At 36.8% G+C, this 27,500-nt stretch overlaps 2 protein-coding genes across 4 annotated transcripts in view; one reads left to right on the forward strand and one right to left on the reverse strand.

The window, feature by feature from the left end:
* Window positions 1-27,500, reverse strand: part of LOC136826627 (uncharacterized) — a 225,553-nt gene that overhangs the window by 143,494 nt on the left and 54,559 nt on the right. The window lies entirely within an intron of this gene.
* The window catches only part of LOC136826626 (BTB/POZ domain-containing protein 6-like), a 53,289-nt gene that overhangs the window by 1,926 nt on the left and 23,863 nt on the right, over window positions 1-27,500 (forward strand). The window contains exon 1 of one of the 3 annotated variants that reach the window (XM_067083935.1): window positions 15,844-16,229. The exons of the other annotated variants lie outside the window; for them this stretch is intronic. Within the exon in view, the coding sequence (XP_066940036.1) occupies window positions 15,979-16,229 (251 nt within the window). The 5' untranslated portion in view covers window positions 15,844-15,978. Of the gene's footprint in view, window positions 1-15,843; window positions 16,230-27,500 lie in introns of those variants that run through there. 3 annotated transcript variants of the gene reach the window in all.

A 27,500-nucleotide genomic window follows, 5' to 3' on the forward strand; every position in this document is an offset into this window, starting at 1 on the left:
ATTCTTCAAGATTAAACAAAATTTGCCAAATTTCTTTTAATATCTCAATATTCATTCAGCCTATTGTAATGATTATCCCTCTCAATTTGATATATTTTTAGAGTTAACGCTCTATCTTTTTTATCATCCAAACCTCCAGCATATTTCTTTCCTTTTTAAAGTACGTATCCAGACCCCCTACTTGTTTTTTTCCTTTTTAAAGTAAATATCCAGACCCACTAATTGTTTTTGTTTCTTTTTCAAGTAAATATCCACACCCCTACTTGTTTTTTCCTTTTTAAAGTAAATATCCAGACCCGCCCCCCCTTGTTTTCTCCTTTTTAAAGTAAATATCCAGGACCCCTACTTGTGTTTTCCTTTTTAAAGTAATTATCCAGACCCCCTAATTGTTTTTTTTTTTCCTTTTTAAAGTAAATATCCAGACCCCTACTTGTTTTTTCCTTTTTAAAGTAAATATCCAGACCCCCTAATTGTTTTTTTCCTTTTTAAAGTAAATATCCAGACCCACTACTTGTTTTTGTTTCTTTTTCAAGTAAATATCCACACCCCTACTTGTTTTTTCCTTTTTAAAGTAAATATCCAGACCCGCCCCCCTTGTTTTCTCCTTTTTAAAGTGAATATCCAGGATCCCTACTTGTGTTTTCCTTTTTAAAGTAAATATCCAGACCCCCTAATTGTTTGTTTCCTTTTTAAAGTAAATATCCAGACCCCCCTAATTTTTTTTTTTAAGTAAATATCCAGACCCCCTACTTGTTTTTTCTTGTGTTAGTACAAGGATGAAACACATAACATAACAGGACCTAGTCCCGTGGTGAACCACAAAATTGAGGAAGTACCGAAAATTTATTGTCTCAGAGGTTCCAAGAATTGGAACGTGTTTGTGTTCAAATGGTCATGACATTATCGGTAACTGCTGACGTTATGTAATATTTGCAAAGACGTTCATGAATTAGCAAAATATAAAGATACTTGTCGAATATGTACCTAACAAATATTTACCTAGATATTTATGACTTTTACAAAACAGAACGTTAAATTCTTACTTATTCGATACTGTATTATAGTATTTTAATATTTTCAGTGCATTAAGAAGCAAACTCTTCATTGTTTTATTATTGTTCATATAATCATAGTTTTCTAAACTTCAATTTTACTTAATTCCTATTTATATCTTCAAAACAACTTTATCGTTGCATAATTCACAAATAAAGCATTTGAATGCAAAACTATCATGCTCAAAGAAATCTTTATGAGCATACGCAAAACTTGAGCATCTTTAGTTTCAATATGAACAATCCATTCAACTCGACAGATCATCAAGAGAGCAAAGCCGCTATCACAAATTTTCTCGATAAGCCCCAGCCACCCGCCCCCCCCATCCCACACGTCTTATCGGATATCTTACGTATTTTTCACAAATAAATCACAGTCTGTTATCAGCTTAATGGAGTTATAATTAACGTACAAGAGAAAAGCTTTTTCCTAATGTATGTGGATGAAAGCAAATCAATTTGTGAGCTTTATTTACCTGGTGAGTGGATGAAAGCATCCACTTAGCCATGAGAGACATGTTATCTTTCGTTCGGGATAAGATAATGACTCTCTCTCTCTCTCTCTCTCTCTCTCTCTCTCTCTCTCTCTCTCTCTCCTTCCTAAAAAAAGTTAACAGTTCTACAGCACTTTGATACATAAACGTACATTACATGTTCATAAGTATGTGTGTAAAAGACACCCATATTAAACCATGGGAGGTCAGTCACATGGTCTAATGAATATATTATCTCACGTTTCGGGACCAATTGGTAATTAAGCACAACGACAGACAACCTACAATAAGGATCATATAATCCGACCGGTGACTGACTGCTACGCAGAGTATCATATCATTTAAAACCCCGTAAAAAAAGCATGGTAGTCAAGTCCTTAAGTTGTCAAGGAATACCACAAATGAGGGCATATATATATATATATATATATATATATATATATATATATATATATATATATATATATATATATATATATATATATATATATATATATATATATATATATGTATAATATATATATATATATATAATATATGTGTGTGTGTGCCCAGACGATGCGTTTAATAAACGTGAAAGCGCTTGGTACTGAACTTCTGCCTATCATTTTCCTGTGGGATTCGCTTCTACACTGAAGTCACGTGTATCTATATATATATATATATATATATGATTTTTAATATATATATATATATATATATATATATATAGAAATCATCAACACACAATCATGTGGAACAGAAATAAATATCGGGATCAGGTGGAAAGCCCTTGCTTTATATATATATATATATATATATATATATATATATATATATATATATATATATATATAATGGTGCACCAGTTACAGACTTTTCCAAGTAAGCAAGTTGTACGAGGAATTTGGAGAAATGCATAATAATTTGCATGTTCGCAACTTTCCATTACAACATCTCAAATCAACGATTTTTAGACCTCAAAGTGCAAGGACGTAAGTCCGTGAAATCCGGAGACATGTAGCCGCAGATTCACATGACTTTGGACAAAAGTAAGGTCTTGTGACTAGACGAATCCCCGAAAAACACTTTTTTTTTTTGTCTTGGATTTAAGTACAACTCTCTTGCAGTGTTCAAACTGAACGTTTTATCATAATTGTGGCAGATATTTCAATTTTTAGGAGACACAACCCCTAAAAGTTTGGGAGGATTAGCTATTTGTAATAGGAGACGGTTACAAACACTGATAATTACCATCGTCCGCCAACTCTTTCTAGAAGATCAAACAAATGAAAAGATATAATGCAATATTGAAAAATTTTCCTTTAATACTGTGTTCTTACTCACTGTACATAACTAAGCTATACACCAATTACACGATATCATTATTAAATATATTATTCATTACACAACTTTTTGCGAGGAATCAGCCATGGTAATCTCTGCCATCATGCCAATAACACACACACAATATATATATATATATATATATATATATATATATATATATATATATATATATATATATATATATATATATATAATGTCCAATTCAGATGTGGTCAGTTCAGTCCGGCTGCTACTGATAATGTAAATCAAGCGTTCAATAATCATGATTTTTCAGAATCCTTCATAATGATGATAATTAACTAACTAGCTATATATATATATATATATATATATATACATACATATATTATATATATATATCATACATATATATATATATCTATATATATATATATATATATATAGCTAGTTAGTTAATTACCTCTAATATGAAGGATTCTGAAAAAAAATCACGCAACAATTACGCTTTAAGTCCTGGCTCAAGGATAAAAGCTCCCAAAATACTTCCACAGCTTGGCTCCAACCCCTTCATAAACCTACAATGAAGACTCCCCAGCAGTGGTCTTCACCTCCCTATCTACCCCATAATAAAATTCTGCTGAACATCGAAATAACATTTTCCAAGTGACATGATACACATTAAAAGCACACACATTAACTTACTGAAGACGGAACTGATAATTCTGGTCATGTCTTGCGGATAACTCTTGCAGTTCAGTTGCTTTATCGCAGGCAACAAAAACGGAGGACACCTTCTAAAGCAATTGGGAGGGGGAGGGGCGTTGGCAAGGGTATCCCTCAGTATTGTTAGAGGTGATCACACTTTTTTTTTATTTATTTATTTTCTCAAGTTGGTGGGGGAATGCCAAGCGACACATCTTTACCTGCTTATGACTGACTCATCACGCAGTTTCATTACTGGACCTTGGCTGAATATTAAGTCCGTGTACTATACTAAATGTAAGACAAATTAGATGTCCATCCCCGATACTACATGATTAAAGTGTTCATGATTATTGAACGCTTGACCATTAACATTATCAGTAGCAACCGGACTAAACTGACCACATCTGAATTGGACTTTTGCAAGAAACATCAACTCGGTTCATCTTGCCCTTCATATCTCGACAAATAAATGCGCACATAAGCAAAAAGAAAATTACTAGCACCCAATCACACACACATACTAACGAACGAAGGGATAACTATGCGTCACAGAACCGGAGCTGGATTCGAAAAGACTGGCAAAAACGAGACAGGTACGCAGCCCAGCTGTTGACAATGCGAAAACTGGAGACGGCGACCGTCTCACTCTCACAGCTGAAATGGGCAAAAGAATAGGAAGGAGCCCACTACCTTTCCCCTTCCAAGCAACGGTTGGCATACCCGTTACACCAGACGACCCTGGTGATTCTATCTGCAAATGACTGTCCACTGCAGTTTCTAATAGCAGACTTTCTATCAAAGATCTGATTTTTCAATGGAGTGACTAGAAGATGGTTTAGGAAAATACGTCATCGATTTTCACTAAACTTACTAGACATGTTTAGAGAAAGGACAATTGATTGTGGTGGTACTTTAGTTCAAAGACTAAACTGCCCCTATTATTATTATTATTGCCATTATTATTATTATTACTGAAAAAATATCAGACCAAACCAAAAGCAGCAGTTAGAATAACACAAGAACTCTGTAAGGTTACAATCCTTAAAAAATTAAGGATGATAAAAAACTCTTAACTTCCATAATTTCCGACATATTTGCGGCATGAATGCTCAATGAGGACAGCGGATCGAAATTGATCTTGGAGAATTATGATGAATTTGTTGGGTTAAGCAAAGAATCTGGATTATTCCAGCTTAGTGAAAATACTAACTGTCTTATAGAAACCATGGATACACTATATATTCAACGTCTCACGTATAGCCTTCATATCGTAAAATTGAGACCAAAAGATTTATATGTATAAGTTTTATGTGTATGTATATATATATATATATATATATATATATATATATATATATATATATATATATATATATATATATATATATATATATATATACATATATATACATACACACACACACAAAATAGTACGCAAAAACATTACATAATCTGCCAATGCCGGTAGTGAGATTTAAGAAAATCATCCCATTATTCATGTAGGACAGACCAGTATTTTTTTTTTAAACCACCTAAAAGAATGAGTTTAATGCTCCATGTGAAATGGTCTAGTAAACCGTCAGATTTTAATATTAACGACTTCACAACCGATTTGTATCAAATATCTTTTCCTAACAGTCCGACGATGCATACGAACCATTCCGTATCCGCGCAGGAAAGAGATCTAGACTGAAGCCTCCATCCACTCTGTGAATTATCCATGACTTAAGAAATACAATAAACTTTGATCTTCTTGACAGTCCGCTCGAACCACTTCACTGATTCGTTGGCTCTTCTGAATCAATTCAGATTCATATGAAACAAAGTGGCAACCTGTTCGAATCAGTTCGAAAAACATTTACTTGATATTCGCTTTATATACATATATATATATATATATATATATATATATATATATATATATATATATATATATATATATAATATATGTATGTATACTGACTATGCGAGGCAATACCCTACAACCCTAGCTTACGAAATCTCATGACCGACGTGGAACCTGAAGCGGTTTCAGTCAAGAGATTCACAGAGCGAAGCAACAAGCCATGCAACCGTGGTTGCCCATCTGAATCCACAAACTTTAAAGTCTATAAAAGGATTGATTCGCGGCTTCTTGACTATCGTGAAACGTGAATCAGAGCTCCATCAAAGTTCGAAAGAAAACGGATAAAAAAAGAAGAAAAGAAAACAAAAAAGAAAAACACAGCCTGCATCTTTCCTAACTCGCTCTACAAATACAAATCGATATCAGGTGGAAGGGAAAGAATAATCCAGCAGGTGTGACACTGGCTCTACCACGTTCGATGCCACAGAGCAGCCTCTAATCTCTAATCAAGACAGAGCTGTAAGTACTCTGCCATCTGAACAAAGAAAGGTGTGCATAACGGTCAGCCTACCAGCACCCGTTTACGTAAGCTGTGAAAGAAAGGTTGTGAACATTTGAAGTTGAATTAGTACATAACAAAAGTTATTTTCACCCTCCATTTTCATAGCTAAATATACTAATTGATAATCAGCGAAACCTGAGAAAAGTTACTCAAAAATAACTTTTTGAAATGACGTACGTTAACCGAGGATACGGAACAAAGTGTTAACGTACCCGGCAAGTTATGTAGAACGTTAAAAACCGGCCGCTGAAAGGGGCATAAAAAATGAGGTATGCAAAACTATCACAATGGCATCTGACATGCATTACCCAGAACAACTTGAATGTTACATTCTTTGCATATATGTAACTTAAAATAGCCACACAAAACGCACACACACATATATATAAATGTGTTGTGTGTGAGAGAGAGAGAAAGAGAGAGAGAGAGTGTGTGTGTGTGTTTGTGTGGAAATACACATATTCTTTTCCATTCTGTGCACATGTATGATGTACCCCGTCACGCGCAATTAACACATGTGTACAATTAATCTCTCTCTCTTTACGTTAGTATATGTGTGTGTGTGTATGAGCGAGCATTTGTATAAACCTCAAAGGCGTTTAAATTTAAAGGAACAGAAATGCACCGCGGAACGTAAACCCCCACATGGCAGCAAAGCATTTTTTAAAGGGAGTGGCGGAGCGGCGCTTGGTTCCTTCCTTGCAAACAAGTTCTACTTCCTTCGTTTCTCTCTCTCTCTCTCTCTCTCTCTCTCTCTCTCTCTCTTTCCCTATTATAACTTTTCCCGACAGACGTCTCTTTCCCAGCCGGTTGGTAAAACGATAACAAAGACGAGAGTAACCGAAGGTAACGCCCTCGGCTGCCTGTACTCCTCTTGCCTTAACGTTCGCCGCTTTGTATGTGTCTGAGAGAGAGAGAGAGAGAGAGAGAGAGAGAGAGAGAGAGAGTCTTTACTGCCTAATTATATTACATTCAAATGAAAATTGGCAATTATCTTCAGAGGCAAAAGCAACACATAATCCATACCGCATAGTGCTGTAGTACCATGAGACTAAAAAGGAAAGGATTAACTTTCCTCATGACTGCTGTTTCAAAACAAATCACGAAAAATGTTCATCCTTTAATCACCGTCATATGCAGCATCACAGCATAAATATATCGACCCGTCCGTTTCGATGTATAAAGAGCTAGGATGGAGTCTTTGTCTTCGTACCAGAGCGCGTGTGGGTCTAAAACACGTGTAGCCTGTGTGCCCTGGGTCAGTGACCTCGTGTGTTACACGAACGGACAAGGAAGGAACATCTGCTGTCTGTCTCCATTCCTTCTTGGGCCAACAGACTCCGTGACGAACACTCGCTCACGAATCAACTGAGAACCAAATTCAATCAGGCTGCAATCAGATTAGACACTAATAAAAGACAGACCATTCACAGAAAGCATGACTTAAGCGCTGCAAGAATTGCGAGCAGCGAGCACCTCCCAAATGCATCATAATCCTTTGAGCGTGACATCATGTAACAACGAGAGTGACGGAGGAGGAGAAAGAATCTTCTGACAATAATAATAACGATTTAGCGTGGCTTTTAATCAACATCTTTTGTTGTTTAATGCATACACTCCCTCCTCCATCAGTGCGGCTCCATCCCGTCCTCCCTCAACCACCCTCCCCACCCCAGGTTCTTTCCCTCCCTGGCGCAGGCCAGCTGTCACCTGCCTCTCGTCTCTATCTCCCACCCCACCCTACCACGCATCCCACTCCCTCATGACTACAGCGCCCGACAGACCGACCCAGCAGCGTCTTGCCATGCAAGAAACGGAAGTGCTTTCACACCCTACCCCTCCCTCCTCTTCCTCTTTTTTGTGATATATATATATATATATATATATATATATATATATATATATATATATATATATATATATATATATATATATATATATATATATATATATTAATAGGCATATATCTTCAATTATCAAATATAACTGAATTATTAAAACTCTGAGATCTATTGAAATCAAATTATGACAGCAAAATCGGACCAAAGATGGGTATAGGTAATACAAGCAAAACGTCATTCCATATAATCTAGACAAAACTCCTGGAAGACAAGACGCATTAACTAACACCTGTCACATTTTTTTTATTACTAAATCGCCCAAATATTCCAATCTAAAATGACTAATGTATTGTTAATTACATGATGGCTGTTAATTGTATCGATGACACATCGCGGAGACAACCGGTTCCTTTATGTAAGGTGATTTCTTTCAGTCGACTGCGTCACAAGAAAGAGAGAAAGAGAGAGAGAAAGAAGGACAGAATAAAAAGGTGGCACGATTTATCGGGCTGACACTTCAGTAAGGCGATGTAACAACCGATGACGTCAGCTGATGCCTTACTTGCGTAAACGCATTCCCCCTCCGCTACGTACCTGCCATTAACGAAGATTACGGATGCAAATACAGAGCTGCTATTTTATTTCTTTCATGCTGCTATTCTTCTATTTAACTCCTTTCTGCAACAACTTTCACATATGCTGGCGTCACAGGACCTGTGGTCATATCAGCCAAAAATAGACTTTAAAATATTAGCGTGCTGTCATTTTAGTAAATAAACTTTATATAACCTTTATGAAGAAACTTCCCCTTTACAAAGGTTTGTCAATCACCTCTCACGGGGGTGAGGCACGGACTTTCCAACGTTGATTCTAACGGTCCTGAACTAATTAGGACATAAAACTGACTGTTCGATATGCCTCTACTTTTTATTGAAGCGTTTCGAATAAAATATTATGCTATATTTATTAATAATGATATTCTACTCGAAATTCATTAAGGAAAAACTAATCGTATAACTTGTTTACCTCTTGGGATTCCTATGTCCTTTTCCAACCCAACAAATAAAGGGGTTCTTTGGAAATCTTCTACAGACCCCTTCCAACCCCAAACCCCATCAATAGATCCCTACCAACTCCAACCTCTTTCCCAACACCATCCGTGTAATGACAGCAGCCGGGAGAGCGAATGCCTTCCAAAGCAAGAGCCTGTGAAAGCAAGGCGCCGGTTCAATCTACCAACGCCGACGGCTTCCTTGTGCTTGTTAAACTTTCCGGTGGTGACGAGGAACTGACACAGTTAAATTCATTGCTGTTCCTTTCACGATGGCAAGAAAAAACTTCTGTCACAGACTTATCGGCCAAAATAAAAAAAAATGTAATGTCTCCATAAGAACATTATCACTGAACTAACTCATTCTTCATGCATAGCTGGCTTATGTAAATTTTTATATAAATACATACATATTTTGTACGTGTACGGTTGCTTATAGCATAAATGGGGGTGCGTGCATGGACGTTACAAGAGAGAGAGAGAGAGAGAGAGAGAGAGAGAATCATTTAGACCTACCGTAAGCTACACTACGGCAACCCAGACACGACAATGTTTACTAACAACCAATTACTCACTCAGGCAAAACGTTTACTACTCCTGGATGTTTAAAAACAGATTATAGAAATGTTGATAGAAGCCGCTTGAACACAGAACAAAGAACGCCACGAAATTACCGCATTATTAAAAACAATAACAGTGTCCAACCGCAAGGCTTTCAAAACCATCACGCACACGGCGAGAACGATTGACAAACTGGAAGGCCACTTCTCCAAAAGAAAAAAAAAATGGGAAAGTCTAGAAAACAATACACACGGAAACGTACATAACGCCTGAGCATTTAAAGACCAATAAAAGTCAAATTACTAAACAGACTTCGGCGAGGCGTTCAAGTTCACAAACCTCATTACAGAGTTCCGCTTAGGAGTGGAAAGGCCTTGGCGCATTCCACGGAAATTGTTTGTCAGCCTCGGCTAAAAGGCAAAACAAGTACGTAAACACATTAATAATGAATAGTGAATACATGCAAATATACAAAAAAAAAATATATATATATATATATATATATATATATATATATATATATATATATATATATATATATATATATATATGTATGTATATATTATCAATCAGTAAGCTACAAACGTCCTTTAATATCCAATTCGCTCTACCTCGGAAATAATATATTTTCATATATATGTTACCGAAGGGGAATTTTTAGTTGATAAAAGTCATATGTATATATATATGTGTATACATATACATGTGTGTATGTGTGTGTATATATATATATATATATATATATAATATATGTATATATATAGATAGATAGACAGATAGATACATAGATAGACAGATATATAATTATATATAAACTGTAGCAAAAATACAGACCCAATAAGACAAACAGACGACAGACAGAGACAATGGTTACTGCAATCAATGCAACATAACATATTTTAGTTAGCTATAATATTCCATTCATACATTCCACACAGGCACAACAAACTAAAAACATCTTTGCGTTACGGTTATGCCACGACTAAATTCAGAGCTTATAATAAAATTCACGTTTTAGTTTTCTGTAAAAGAAAACTATTGTGCCGCCTTTGTCTGTCCGTCCGCACTTTTTACTGTCCGCCTCAGAAATTAAAAACTACTGAGGCTAGAGGGCTGCAAGTTGATATGTTGATCATCCACCCTCCAATCATCAAACATATCAAATTGCAGCCCTCTAGCCTCAGTAGTTTTTGTTTTATTTAAGGTCAAAGTTAGCCATAATTGTTCTTCTGGCAACGATATTGGATAGGCCACCACCGGGCCGTGGTTATAGTTTCATGGGCCGTGGCTCATACAGCATCATACCGAGACCACCGAAAGATAGATCTATTTCTGGTGGCCTTGATTATACGCAGTAGCGGCTGTACGGAAAACTTGATTCCGCCGAAGAAACTTCGATGTACTATTTACTTGTTTCTGATTCTAATCCCTTCAACTTCCTCTTCCCTTCTTCTATGGGAAAGCTCGTGAACAAAACCAATAATCAACGAGTAAAATAAGCCATTACAGACTTATTCCTTATCACCCTGTATCCAACATCACGCAAGTCCCAATCTTTCATAAGCGACTGATAACATACCCGAAAAACACTTCAGCAAATCCCATCAACAATAAAACAGCCAAAATTCAGGTTAACTTCAGATACACCCGTATTCCTCTGACACTATCTATCAAAGAGCGACATCGGTTTGTCAAAATCCCGTTTAATTTGGGATATGCACCGGCACATCAAAGGCACCGAATCCCGCGCCTAAAGTGAGAGAGCGCCAGATTCACAAGAAGTTTTCAAGGAGGTGACACCTGAGTTGGCAGGTGCCACTCGAGGGCGTTTCCCGGCTGACACTTGGACGTCGGCTTACAAAGGATTACAGCGGCTGAGGCACTGTTTTCCAAATGATTATCCGTGAACAAAATCAAGATAAGGAAGAGGGTTAGACATGATCCTACGAAATTCACATCGTGTAATTCAAGTTCCGGGTTTGAGTGAAAGTAAGTATATCTTAGTTTAACCAGACCACTGAGCTGGTTAACAGCTCTCCTAGGGCTGGCCCGAAGGATTAGACTTATTTTTACGTGGCTAAGAACCTACTGGTTACCTAGCAACGGGACCTACATCTAGAATTCAAAAAAACCCACTAATTAACAACGCAAAACGAACAGTGAAAAACCGACTTAATTATTTAAAAAGGGGAACATTCCACAATAATGACTCACTAAAAGGGCCTGCGCTTAGCGAAGGCGAAACCAACCACTAGATCACTCGGGAGGAGCAAAACCAATTATCGAACGGAAACTTTCTCACCGCATTAAAATCAATCGGTCGATTACTCCAGAGGTAACTGTTCACGCCTACTTAATGATTACTGGTGAGGAAATTATGAGAAAGGCTCTTGAAACTAAACTAAATTACTATACTGTGTTGGATTGAGCTCGGCAGATATGGCTTATCATCGCATATTCCACATAGAATATTAAGGCGGTGTCAGCATCCCACAAAAGAAGAGACGAAGCATTATCATATTACCTGGAATTCCTTCTGGGTACCCATTTCAATTATCTGAGCAGACTGCGCTACCTACTTCCGCCTCGCACAGAAACAAGAAGCGCTTGCACACAGCCATTCCCGGCCGGGAGGTGACAGGGAAGGTATTTGTTAAGCTTCTGCTGAATGCTGTTACAGTTTGTATCTCAACTGCCGAGTCGCGGTCGAGATTTAGCAGGGCATAGGGCAGGATGCACTTTACACTTAAACACACACACACACACACACATATATATATATATATACATATAATGTGTATGTATATACTTTACATGTATATATATATACACATATATAATGTAACTTGTAATTTGATACAAGCTTGAAACTGAAATCCAAATATACTCTCTCTCTCTCTCTCTCTCTCTCTCTCTCTCTCTCGCTCTCTCTCTCTCTCTCTCTCTCTCTCTCTCTCTCTCTCTCTCTCGGAAACAAATCATTAAAAGAAGAATGTTGCAAAGTGTGGAAAACACAAGCAGAAGAAGTAGGAAGAATGAGCTATGGGCGAAATTGGATAATGTGAATCGGAATGAGTGTAATTGAACGCGACATAAAAAAGAACTGCTCGGCATGACAAGCCCCGGACGACGCCACGAGTTCAGAGGATACGAGAGGAAAGGGAAAAGCGGAATGTGAAGATAAAATGAGGACGAGGGAGAGAGGAGATAGATAAAAATGTGGGATGGAGGAAAAAAGGAGGCAAATCCTACGGTTATCTGCACACACCGAATAACGGTATTCAAATCGCTTAAATCAGTTTTGTCTTCAAGGAAAAATCTTCATCATCTTTGGATTGGAAGCTCTGCTCTGCTCTGCTCTCTCTCTCTCTCTCTCTCTCTCTCTCTCTCTCTCTCTCTCTCTCTCTCTCTCTCAATTCTACATCGTTGTGTGAAATTCTGAAGCACCTCTAAAAGGTCACTGGGGTACACAAGGTTGGTCTGCAATTTCTATACACGAGACATTCAACTGAAGACACCACAGCGAATGTATATAACATGGGAGTAATGCAAATGCGATCTTTACAGACCTCTCTCTCTCTCTCTCTCTCTCTCTCTCTCTCTCTCTCTCTCTCTCTCTCCATGAACGTTCATTCATCCATTTCCATAAAGGGAGTCGTCGAAATTTAATATGAATATAAATGTACGGCCTTGAACACAACCCGTACCTGTCCGACCACATAATGTACGTATGTAGGTGTGTGCGTATGTATGTGATCAACAAGTCTCTTATTCTTGTTTCATGCTCGAGATAATAAATAGGTTGCTCTGGCAAACTTCCAGTTTCGCCCACGAAAAAAAAAAAGTAGGCACCACGGCTACAAGTCTTTATCCTTATCATACAAGCAAGCGTAAGTCATAAATCATTTTCCTGAACGAAAACACACTACTAAAACTATTTATTCTTACCCTTTGGGGACCTCATATTCGTAATTTCAAAAGCAAAAAAATAAAAAAGATGTTTTGTTCATGATAATTATAAAATAAAACATTTTCGAGAAGGCACAGTGCATTATTAATCATTAAAGATAAACAGAAAATAATTTCCGTCTCATTAATTAAAAATAACAAAAAAATAAGAGACAATAAAAGCTCTACATGAAATCATGCAAGTGGTGTGCATGCACATCCCCCATAAACGGCATGTATATATGCAAATTGTATGCAATCTCATGCATACATGCAATTTATCTTCATATATGCATACACATTTACAATTTATTTATTTATTTTTATTTCCTTCTTCCGCACTTCTGCCATCGCGGCGGCGTTACGGGCGAGCGAGCGAATGAAGGCGTGAGTAACAGAAACGACTGAGAATAGAAAAAGACGCTTGCAATCATTTAATCTACTGCATTACATAAAGCGCAGAGTGACATGTTGTCACTATTTGTCCCCTGCTGCTGACACCACACTCTCTCTCTCTCTCTCTCTCTCTCTCTCTCTCTCTCTCTCTCTCTCTCTCTCCTCGGATGTACATGCGAGCGCCTTCAGCTCAAACGCTCGACAATAAAAAATTAGAATGTCTTTCTTACGAAACAACACAACGCGGGAGAAGGCAATGCTTTGTTTTAACCAAGAGGGTGCGCTGAAGCATATTAGCCCAAAAATTGTTATGTATTTTTACTTTTAAATTATGTTCCTTTAAAAAAACTAATTTAAGATGGCTATGTTATACAATATGATACAATATGGACCAGAAAATCATTTATATTTAAAGGGGTCACATTAAAACGACTCTTAGCAAGAACTATAACCATGCGTTACTTTATCACTATCTACTATGAATCAAGAGGGGTAACGATAATATACTTAAATATGAATCAAGAGAGGTAACGATATACTTAGATATGAATCAAGAGGGGTAACGATACACTTAATATGAATCAAGAGGGGTAACGATGTACTTAAATATTTTTCATGATTCCTTTTTAACATTGCAATATGTAAAACCATAAAGCTATATTAACGAAGGCTATGGTAAGTGTGAAAATGTCTAAATGATTTTAATAGCAAAAAAAAAATACTGAAAAAACTCAATTAAAGGTATAACGACACACCAGCTGGTGTGGGGATACGAAATTCTTTTTACATAATGAGTTCATTGTTGAGTCAGTCCTTACAAGATGAATTCCGCAGTGACTATATCACTTTTTGGATGCACCTTCTTTGATGGAACGCCGTTTGATATACATATATATATATATATATATATATATATATATATATATATATATATATATATATATATATATATATATATATATATATATATATATGTGTGTGTGTGTGTGTGTGTGTATGAGTGCGAGCGCGCCTTCACGTGTGCGTCCATATGCGTGTAGGATTTCAAGATTAACAACCACTTAGTTCACGAAAGTAACATGCATATATTTAATTTTAATAACAATACAAAAACCAGTACCGTAAGGCTTAAGTGGTACCGGATTTCAAAATGGATTCAGAATAAATAACAACTGGACCCAATCCTCTTACCCACGTACCCCTCGCTTCACGGCCCAGTTTTATCCAGCCCCGACTTCTGTGACGCTCGTTTCTCGTAGCAACCAGGATGGGAGAGGGCTGAAGATGGAAGCGTTCAGAGACAAGGTATAGTTTGCAAGTACACAGGCTTGCTTACACGCGCGTGAGGGCTCTCCTCTAAACCTCTTCAAAAGGAGATCCGATAAAAACCTGACGTATTTCGATACTTATCGGGCTGAACCACGTGACAGCGCCACCTCCCGAGTAGAGGTGCAGCGTTCCTTGTCGTAACCAGTTTTCGGTTGGAAACCCCTCGTTACCACCGGGCTGTGATGCCAGGTACGGCCGTCGCAGAGAACTCACTTTCAGCCCTTTTGATTTTCAAAAGTTCTCGTCTTCTACAAGACTCTCGAGAGGGGGATTATCCTCAGGCCGGCAATGAAAAAAGGTACCATAAAAACTTTTTAAAAAATAACAACGGTTAAAACCGTTAAAATGTTCTAAAAAGTGGCTTTTCAAATCTACGAAAAAGCTAGCGGGTGTCGAACCTGTTCCGGAGGATGACCCCAACTGAAGGATATAAAAGAAGGTGGTGACAGACTAACCTGTCACGCAACCTAAGCCCCCTCGCCCCATCTGAAGGTGGCCTCACGGAATGGCCGCCTTAGTTCTAGTGCCTCAGTCAACACTCGAGGCACTGCTACAGGACGACCTCGCACAAAGGGGAATTTAACAGAGCGAAAAGTATTAACACCAGTGTGAATTGGGAAAGGTGCTCCTTGAAAGTAAAAAAATGAACCCTAAGTTATGTTAATTCATTAGTGCAAAGAACATCAGAAAAAATGAGGACTTTCTAACCAGGGTAGACGATAATTATATTAAGCAAGAACAATCTTTCGGGAAGCCACAAAGCTGTCATGCCCAAAAACAAAATACTGTCATAAGACCGACAAGAAAAGGTTTCTTGAAGCGCCGGCAACACAGTGTTCGGATGACGACGCAACAGCTGCCATTAATTGGGGTTCCTCTGGAGTCCCCTAAGAAGTTTTTCTGATGAGGCAGATCTTCAAAAGGATGGTGTGTGGCACTAAGTCGAAACTAAAGAAATACAAGGCGAAAATGCAAAAGCTCTTCTCTTTAAATACGGAACAAACAGCTTTGTGTGACCCGGCGAGAATCGAATTCCTGTTACCAAGAAGAGTCAACTCGGCGTCTTCAGCACCCGAATTGTGTTACAAAACATCATCACCATCATCGTCTTCTTCTATATCATCGCGGCCATCATCAATGCACTTATTCATCCGGTTAGTTCAACCAGAGTGTATTCGCTCCCAGCGTTACCACTCAGAAGTAAATTGCAGGTCTGGTTTTTGTCAAAAGCGGAGCTTGTTTAGAAACGGTGGTAAGTGTAATAAGGATCCTTAGTGACCAGTTCGCTCAATATTCGCGTTAATTTCTATTTACGTTCTTCCCAAGGCGAACTTAGCACTGCGGCTCGTTACAGAAACGTGTCTAGGGGGCAAGAAAATTATGATTTATGCTCAACCGCATAAAACCACTGACCGTGAGGACACTCTCTCTCTCTCTCTCTCTCTCTCTCTCTCTCTCTCTCTCTCTCTCTCTCTCTCTCTCTCTCCTTCTTCTTCTGCCATTGTTATTTCTATTGCTGCCCTTTGCAGTGTTGATATGACCACTTGCTGACGAAGGACGCGAGTTTTCCGGGCGTTCGAAATGACCATTTATTACAGACGGTTTTTCTTCCTTGATGGAATTACCTAAGTTCTCTAATGACGAAAAGACCGGAGTGACTCTGTATATCAAGGAATTTGTTCTTGCAGCGAGTATACTCTGTTAACTTTGTATGAGTTTGATTATATACATTCTGCATTTGTATGTATGTATGTATGTATGTATGTATGTATGTATGTATGTATGTATGTATGTATGTATGTGTGTGTGAGCGCGTCCACGCCCATGTTTTTAGAAAAGAAGCAATAATCTGAGCCAGAAAAACATACTGGCGTAATATAATGGTGTTAATGGTCTAATCCCATCGCAATATACCTCGCTCATAAAAAAATATCTTATAAATCGAAAATTCGTAAAGATGCCGAGTAATTCAGAACTTACTCAAACCACCTACATGCAAAGTGAAAATCTTTTACCCGACTGTGAAATCGCCAACTACCAACAAACAAAACCGGCCGCACGAAAAAACTACGACGCCAGCAGGAACCTTAATGACAATAATGACAACACTTATCAAAAAAAAAAACATTTAACAGAACCATTAGTTATAATTTCAATTCAGATGCGAGCTCCTACTATACGTTAGATGCATATAAAAATCTAAATGTTTCCATTTAATGAAAAGGAAAAAAAACGTACCATGGAAGGGGATGTGTGACGCCAACCCACTTTCCATTCTCTAAAGCACCTAAGCGAGCCTTGACCCTTCGGAACCCATTCAAAATTAAGCTCTTCCGCTTCTTCTTCGATTTTAAAATGCGTCTGCAGTCCCGGTGCCTCATGTCGAATACCACCAAGGTCCCGGGCCAATGTAAAATATCAGCGGGAGGCGGAGATTGCATCGGAATAAATATCTCCAATATAAAAAATAAACTAGAGAGTGAAAATTAAATATTATGCATGTAAAAAAATTATTTCAATTCCTTAACAAAATTTTCAGGACGGGGCTCTGGTTTTTATCCACTAACACAAAGCACAGCATGGGGCCCGGGCCAATGTAAAATATCAGAGTGAGGTATAGACTGTATCGGCATAAGTAACTCCAATATAACAGCACAAACTGAAGGATGAAAGCCAAATATTTTAAATGTAAAAAGCCGTTTCAATTCCTTTACATTATTTTCAGGAAGGTGCTCTGGTTGGTATTCACTGACGATAAGCGGTGACAATGCACATTTAAAGGAAAATCACTTCAATATGGAACTGCGTCACTATTGCAAGCATGTACTGTATTGTACATTCACTTACATATGAAACTCTTACGCTACAAGAATGCAAGTAATCCATGACAGACCAGAATGCAGAAAACCACAACTTGTGAATTTAAAGGTCAGGTAACAAGAGCTTTCAGGAGTGCCAAGTACATCTGGAAATGTCGAGTGTTGTGTGTGTGTGTCATATGAAGTTTCCTACGTATATCCTCCGCATGTCACTCGGCATTGTAATATGTTCTTAAAATTCCTGAAAGCTCTTGGTGTCCGGTTTATAAAACACCCATTTTTATCAAAACTGAGACGAGACAAATTAATTAACACAAAAGTTACAGAAAGCGATGGTGAAACAAATAACATTGCATTCTAATATAATTTCACCGATAGGAAGGCTATCAAGTTTAAGCAGGCTGCCAAAAACTTAAGACTGACAATTTTTGATACCTAATAAATACCGGTTTCATCATTCATGCCATTTTGAAATTTTTATAAATCATTCGTGGTACAGTGATATACAACATGATGAAAGTTGGTTTATTTATGAATGTTGGCTTATTCTAACGAAGTAGCCGGTGTAAACACCCTCGTTAACCACTGATAAAAGTGGTTCACTAGCACAGAAATGCAAGTGAATAGAGTTTATCAATAAAATAATTAAATAACTGATTACTTCTTCATTTGAATATAAAATACATATTACGCTATCATCAGACACTTCCATAATCGTTCAGTTAGCCTACAATCAATCAATCAATCAATCCCGTCGGAGGGAGACCGCCTGAAAAGTGTCATGAGCTCAGCATGGCAGACAATCCTACATGTTGTAAGGAACGTGTAGGATTGTTCCTTACAGCACAGCTGATTTCTTGCTGCCTATGGCCTGTTACTTATCCGTTGCTCTTTGGGCTTCCTTACTTAACTGTCCAACTTCTCCAACTTTACCTTGCTACAATTCCACCCTCCTGCTGAAGCAGAAATCCTCATACAAGTATAAAAAATTATTACTAGGTCTCCAAACATTACTTTATTCATAATCATAATTTTCTGATAGTCTCGCTATCAGAACTGTTTCCACAAAGTAAAATTCTTAACACTCTTCGCTATTAGATTTTGCATTCTTAACACTTATCGATATTACTTTTTCAATTCTTAACACTTATCGCTATTAGATTTTGAATTCTTAACACTTGTCGCTACTAGATTTTCAATTCTTAACACTTACCGCTATTAGATTTTTAATTCTTAACACTTACTGCTACTAGATTTTGTATTGTTAACAACTATCGCTATTAGATTTTGTATTCTTAACACTTATCGATATTAGATTTTGTATTCTTGACATTTATCGATATTAGATTTTGAATTCTTAACACTTAACGCTATTAGATTTTGTATTCTTAACACTTATCGCTACTAGATTTTGAATTCTTAACACTTATCGCTATTAGATTTTGTATTCTTAACACTTATCGCTATTAGATTTTGTATTCTTAACATTTATCGCTATTAGATTTTGAATTCCTAACACTTATCATTATTAGATTTTGAATTCTTAACACTTGTTGCTATTAGATTTTGTATTCTTAACGCTTATCGCTATTAGATTTTGTATTCTTAACATTTAGATTTTGAATACTTAACACTTATCATTATTATATTTTGAATTGTTAACACTTATCGCTATTAGATTTTGTATTCCTAACACTTATCGCTATTAGATTTTGTCTTTTTCTTTGGTCTTTTCCATTTCCAGTAAGATTCCTTTGTAAGCTATGTTTTATACGATACGTAGTTTCCTGGTGAAATGTACTTAACGGTATCCCAAAGGATTTAGTTCCTGGTTTTAAATGTAATAAAAATAGTAAAGTATTTAACATCTTATTATCACAGCCCTCTTCATTATCGAGGCAGAACACGACCAGAAACTCTAAATGCACTTGACACGATAAACAGCTCGCTCATTACATGCGGCACACCTAACCTTTATAGCGGTGGTTTCTGCACGAAATACTAACTATGATACCAGCAATGACTTTCATAATGATGTCTTACTGCTCACGGGAATTATAATTAGGGTCCTCTATCCAACGATAGCTCCAGACAATTTAAAACACCAGCGAAAACATTAACAAAACCACTGCAAAACCGAAAGAACATTGCCAAGCCAATTACAATGCGGGGGAATATTACCAAGACAAGTATAAACGCTTGAGAAAATACCGAGACAACTACAAACGCAAGCTAATATTACTACAAAGACAAGTACAAGAAAATACCAAGACAACTACAAACGCAAGCTAATATTACTACAAAGACAAGTACAAGAAAATACCAAGACAACTACAAACGCAAGCTAATATTACTACAAAGACAAGTACAATAAAATACCAAGACAACTACAAACGCAAGCTAATATTATTACAAAGACAATTACAGTCACTAGAGAACATTATCAGGGCCAGGGCAACTGCAAACGCTACATAACATTACTGCAAAGTACAATCACTAGAGAACATTATCAGGGCAAATGCAAACGCAAGCGAACATTACTGCAAAGAAAAGTACAGTCACTAGACAACACTATCAGGAAAATTCCAAACGCTACAGAACATTACCAAGACAAATACAAACGCTAGAGAACATTACTAAGACAACTGCAAAAACAAGCAAATATTACCGAGACAAGAGCAATCGCTAGAGAACAACACCAGAGAACTTACCGAATCAACTAAAAACGCTAAAGAACAATGACAACACAAGTTCAAAAGCTAGACCAAACTACATAACAAGGCAATCCCTCTAAAATACATGCTAAAACAAAGCAAGCATCAGTGCTAATATATGCACGATTCACTTTTGGAGCTTCTTCACCAACAACTCTTCCATTGTATCATAAAAACAAAACCATATATCAGATCTAACTACAGTCGCTATAACATCATCCATAAGTCGCTCTTGTTGTCATCATTATTAGTAAAACCAGGGCACGCATTTCACATGGCACACAGCTAAATGTCCCCACTTCCAATACCCACAAGATTTCCCACAATCACCCCTTCCACTCTCTCTTCTTCGCCCTTCCCCTTTCCCCTCCATCCCAAAATCCCCCTCCCTGCCTCTCGTTTCCCTCCCACCTTACCCAGGTAACCCGTAATTCATGAAAGGTATGTAACCTAGCGATGGCGACGGGCAACGCCGTCTTCAGCTTTCATGGTGCCCGTTTACACTGACCAGATCACGGACCAGACACCGCACTGACGCCCTGAGTGCGTTAACGATTTTCGGGATCAATTTTCAGATCGTGTGCTTTCTTGAGACGTGACGTTTCTGCCTCATTTCCCGAGAACTGCTCAAAGTTTTTTCATTTTTGTTTTTTATTATATATACATGCATGTATATATACTGTATATACTGTATATAGGCTATATATATATATATATATATATATATATATATATATATATATATATATATATATATATATATATATATATATATATATATATATATATATATTATATAATATATATATATATATATATATATTTACATGGTATATATATTTTATATATTTTATAAAACCAACCATTTTCCCTGTTTCCTTAACAGAAGGTTGATCCAATGAAATAAGAGATAATTTACGCTGTCCCGTTCAGAGTTTACTACCCATGTATATGTATGTATGTATGTATGTATGTATGTATGTATGTATGTATGTATGTATGTATGTATGTATGTATATATATATATATATATATATATATATATATATATATATATATATATATATATATATATATATATATACATATATATATATATATATTGATAAATATATATATATATATATATGTATACATATACATATATACTGTATATATATATATATATATATATATATATATATATATATATATATATAGAGAGAGAGAGAGAGAGAGAGAGAGAGAGAGAGAGAGAGAGAGAGAGAGAGAGAAAGGTTACATATTTGTGTGTGTGTTTTGTGTGTGTGTGTGTGTGTGTGTGTGTGTGTGTGGTGAGCGCATGAGTGCCCAGCGCCTGGGATAAATTACCTTGCTTGTAATCTAAACAAAGTCACACCAATCATGACAAGCTTTGGCCCTGAGAACTTATCTGCTAAGTCAACCTAGATATTTTGCCAGCAGTCCCACTAAACTGTGACAGGGTCAAATATAATAATTTCAAGTTCTGTTTAACTATTATATTTGGTTCCTGTCAAGTAAATATTTGTTTTAAAAAGAGAAGAAATTTTACAGGCTACCACTCACTGTTGTATTTTTCACGTTCTAGGTTTTACATTTCATGTAATTCTAAGGTCTATGTTTGATATTATTTTACATCAATGCTAATAATCAAAATAAATTACTGATAGCAGTAATTTTTTTTTTTAATTTAACAACACTTAATCATTCTGATGAAATCTAGGCATTAAAATGTCGGATGGCTAAAATGCAAATGTGGAAACATCAATAATGACGGATAATGAGCGAGGGAAGGTATAAAAAATGGAGTAATGTGTAAATATAGATAAGAAACCCTTATAATACATATATATATACATATATATACATTCACACACTTTATATACAGGCATATAAAGTGTGTATATATATGTATGTATGTATGTATATATATATATATATATATATATATATATATATATATATATATATATATATATATATATATATATATATATATATATATATATATATATATATATATATATATATATGTAAATATATAACGAAACAACCACCCCAACCCTCTAAAATCATCCACATACCAAGAAAGGCAAAGCTTGTCGAAACAATGATATTTCCCGAAAGAATCATATTTCCCGGAAAGTACAAAATAAAAAACAAAATGAATGCCAAAAGAACTAACATTACAAACCAAGAACTCTTAGTAATCCGCGGAAAACGCATCCTTCCGTAGCCTGACCTAAGATAATGTGTGACCAATTGTATATGGTGCAACCTTCCAAACTGCGTTGATTTGCTTTTCTTTTACAAATTGTAAATCAAATGTAAAATATTAATTACAGCAAAACATCTTGCAATTATTCCAAAAAAAACTTGCTGACGTTGACAGATAAACTCACAATTTGAAGTTAAAGTTTTAACTTACAGAAACGTGACTGACGAATATAAGTTTCAGTAATACTGTAATTTCCATGATAAAAAGATAAGCAATTCAATCTATAAAACATAAAAAATATCTTAAGTGTAACGATTAAAATTTGTGCATTTCCGTAGTTTTTTTTTATTTCCTGTCTTTGTTTTATTCATTTGATACAAATTGTAGTGTAAGTAGCTTATCATTTATTTTTATATAAATATGTATGTATATACATATATATTTATATATATATATATATATATATATATATATATATATATATATATATATATATATATATATATATGTATATATATATATATATATATATATATATATATATATATATATATATATATATATATATATATATATATATATATATATATATATATATATATATATATATATATATATATATATATATATGTATATCATATTTCTTCTTCTTCTTCTTCTTTTAACGTGCTTTTTTCCCATTTTTGTATGGGGTAAGCACGATGCCTTCTTTTGAAGGACTTTTTGATTTGGCTTTGGGGTAGACCTGTGGTCTCGATCGGCTGCCCTGCCTGACATCGCTTAGACCCCGGTAGCGTATGTTTCATGTATCATACCCGACCCAACGCCCTTTCTTCCCAGTAGCGAGAAGTTATTGTGCGGGTATGGCGAGAGTTCGAGACGTGTGAGATATTTGTTATGGTTGTTATGTTTTTAGAAGGTGTTGTAGTGGCTTTGTTTTGTGTGTGTATTTAGTCTGTAACATCCATTTGCTTTTTAAGCAAACCTATCCGCTGATTACATATATAATCCCGGAATGTCTACACGGATAGCAAAGTGTCTGCCTCTCTGATCAGTCGGCTGCGGATTTGAACCCGCGCCACAGACCTCTAGGAAGTCCGATATATATATGTATATATATATAAAATATATATAATGATATATATATTATATACAAAATATATATATATATACATATATATACATATATAAATGAAAATAACTGATAAGCTACTTACACTAAAATTCTTATCAAATGAATTAAAAAAAAAAACTGGAAATCAAAAAACAAAACTACGGAAATGCACGAATTTGAATCGTTCCCCTTGAAGACGACTCACAAGTTAATGCAACCCCAGTTTAGAACAGAGCAACAAAACATAATAATTCAACAGACAGCGTTTACTCTTCGGGTCGTCTGACCGCAAATTTCATTAGCAGGGAGAAAAAAAGGAGTCAAGAACACTCGCCAGTTGGATCCGAATTATTCCAGAATGACCACATGACTACAGTGTTGTAGGCTACCTCCGGTTTTGTAGCCACATCCCCCCACCCCCCACAACCTTCCCCACCTCAACCATACCTTCCAAGGGTTTTCGCTTCAGTAATGAAAGTGGCATTTAAAAACCGAGCGACAAAAACAACACCGAGGAAGAAAAACGACCCGACTGCCGACAACTATAAAAATTGTATTTGCGACAATAAATAATTAGTAAACGAAAAGTCAAACGTAAAGCAGTGTTGGTTTCCTTCGACAACATGTTGCATGTCACTGTATTGTTCTTTTAAGGGGATGGAATATATTCCCTGCCTACATCTAAATACATTAGCGACACGACGGTCAGGTGCGCTATCGACAGCGCTATCTTTCTATTCACAAACGGACGCAAGGCCATGTTTGGCCCATGTCAAAGGCAGAGAGAGAGAGAGAGAGAGAGAGAGAGAGAGAGAGAGAGAGAGAGTACAGTCGGCAGAAGCCTTGCTAAAAGAACGTGAGAAACAGCGCTTAAACATTCGAGCAATAATTCATTTTAGCCTACATCTGAATCCTTTCACGGCAATTTACATACAATGCTAATAAATACGTGTTGGAAATATGTGAAGGAATACTGAAAATATTTTACTAATATAATATATATGTATGACAGCAGCAGTGAAATTGTTTTCATTTCCTTAAGAGCTATCCCACGATAGCAGAAACAGTTTATTACTGCACACAGACAGACAGACAGACACACAGACAACACCTCTCTTCATTTTAACACTAAAGTTTATTTATCTTTTCACTTTCGCCGCAGCGAGATGGCACAACCTTTCCTAATTTCCCTATTCCTCGAAGTGTCCTCAAGAGCTGTCTTGTCTTCCATCTTCCCTATACCTCATTCTTCAGGAGGTCAGTGTTTTTCTTGCGCAAGGGAACAACGGCCACAAAAATAACAATGCCAAAAAGGTCAGAACGTATATGTACATAACGACAACCTTGCAGCACTGAGATAAAAAAATAAAAAAATGTTCCCACTTTGTGGTACGCAACCTTTGGGTGCTCAACACTTCCCCCCAAAAGATTCACGGCGATACAGCGAGAATACAACCGAAACCCTTTTCCACTTAAAGTATATCTGTATATGTGGTTGTTCCGAGTTTGTTCCTCGAGCCACTTCAGCGAGAAAGAGAGAGAGAGAGAGAGAGAGAGAGAGAGAGAGAGAGAGAGAGAGAGAGAGAGAGACTGCAGCGCTTCAACCTTTTCATTCATCTTACTTTTTTCCCCTCTTCACACTTCCACCATATCCTGCTTCAAAACGGCACAAGAATAAGATCGTCTCACTTCGCACGATAAGGTGCAGGAAGTTTAACAGCATAGCAGCAGGCTACAGCTAACCACGCCTCGATTCGCAGCCCCAGGGTAGGCACCATGCAGTATTATCTGTAGCAAATACCGGAGGTATTTAGCCCCTCAGCATTCAGCCCTCGGGGTAGACCCCATTGTTTTATTTTTCCTGGTAATGTCCCAGTTATAACCAGTGAAATATGAAATGCACTCGGGACATTACAAGTCCTTCCAGCACCTCGGGGCATTTGTTGCCGAGCGATATGCTTCCTTAGCCTTCGAGCAAGGTTCCGCCGTATTTATCGCGAGATCACTTCTAAGGCGAGAAAATAAACTTGCCAATGCGACTCTGGTTTGATGTTAATGGAAAGACGTAAGAAGGATTACACCCAGAACATGGATCTGGCTAGTTAACTTCGTTACTGGTCAGCATAACAATTTGCGAGATAAATAAAAGGATGTTATAACTGAGCTACGCTAGCATTTATTAAGCCTTTTGATTGACGTTATTTCAGATGTAAATGCCATTCAAAATCAAAGTTAATTCATGAGCACAGACGGAAATACTCATTTGTTTTTCAACCTCAGCCTCTAATACGCTTCATAAAGATTACAATTTGCACAACTTGTACATAAAATCTTCCCCTGACAGGGTGAGGAGAGACTTCTTTCCAATGCTGGAAAGAAAAAAGAAAGAGGGAATGAAAGATAACCTTGGCACTAACCACTCCACTTCTGGTCGTTTTGCGGCGGCCAAAATGGCTGTTGTTTTCCTCCCCCTCCTCCTCCTCCCCCCCCTCTTCCCAGTCATAGGGGCCCAAGCAACGAGTGACTCCGGCATTTCATGTTATTTAGCTTCATCACAGGTGTTACCAAGGCTTCCAAGTCAAGTGGGATTCTACAGCAGTAAGGTGACTCGGGTTTTCACTCGAATCACTCGGATTCTTATTCAGGTCATTCGAGCTTTTACTCGAATTACCCGGAATTTCGTTGAGGACATTCGGGTTTACTAAAACCACTAAGATTTCTATTCAAGTCATTCAGGCTTTTACTCGAATCACTCGGAATTTTATTCAAGTCATTCGGATTTTTATTCCAGTCATTCGTGCTTTCTCTCGTATCCCTTAGATATTTATTCCAGTCATTCGTGCTTTCACTCGAATCACAAAGATATTATTCAAGACATTCGTGCCTTCATTCGAATCAGAGATATTTATTCCAATCATTCGGGCTTTTACTCGAATTACTCTACTCAAGTCATTCGGGCGTTTACTCGAATCACTCGAATTTTTACTCAGATCATTCGAACTTTTACTTGAATCACTCGAATTTTTACTCAGATCATTCGAACTTTTACTCGAATCACTCGAGTTTTTATTCCAGTCATTCGCGCTTTTACGCAAATCACTTTATCCAAGTCACTTGACCTTTTACGCGAATCACTCGGAATTGTATTGCAGTCATTGGGGCTTACTATTCAAGTCTCTCAGGCTTCACAGCCCAGTGGCAAAATCTCCCTGCCACCCGAGACATCCTGATCGGAAAGATTAACCTTGATACTTCCAAGCCATCTCCAATAAATAACGACCGGGTGTGACACCTGATTCGACCAATGCCTCCTTGCCGGGCATGACTACGCTCCCCAAGGAGGGATAAATAAACAAAGGAAAGAAGCAGGAAAGCAAATAGAAAGAGGGGAATCAGATGCCTAAAAATATCACCAATAATTGCATCTCTTTGGGCACAAATACGCAACAGGGTAGAAACCCGAGATCTTGTCGAATAAAAGCATTAGAAATAGAGGGTGGAGATTATGTATGTATGTGTGTATATATATATATATATATATATATATATATATATATATA

This window comes from Macrobrachium rosenbergii, chromosome 41 (assembly GCF_040412425.1).
Source record: "Macrobrachium rosenbergii isolate ZJJX-2024 chromosome 41, ASM4041242v1, whole genome shotgun sequence".
Taxonomy (NCBI): Eukaryota; Metazoa; Arthropoda; class Malacostraca; order Decapoda; family Palaemonidae; genus Macrobrachium; species Macrobrachium rosenbergii.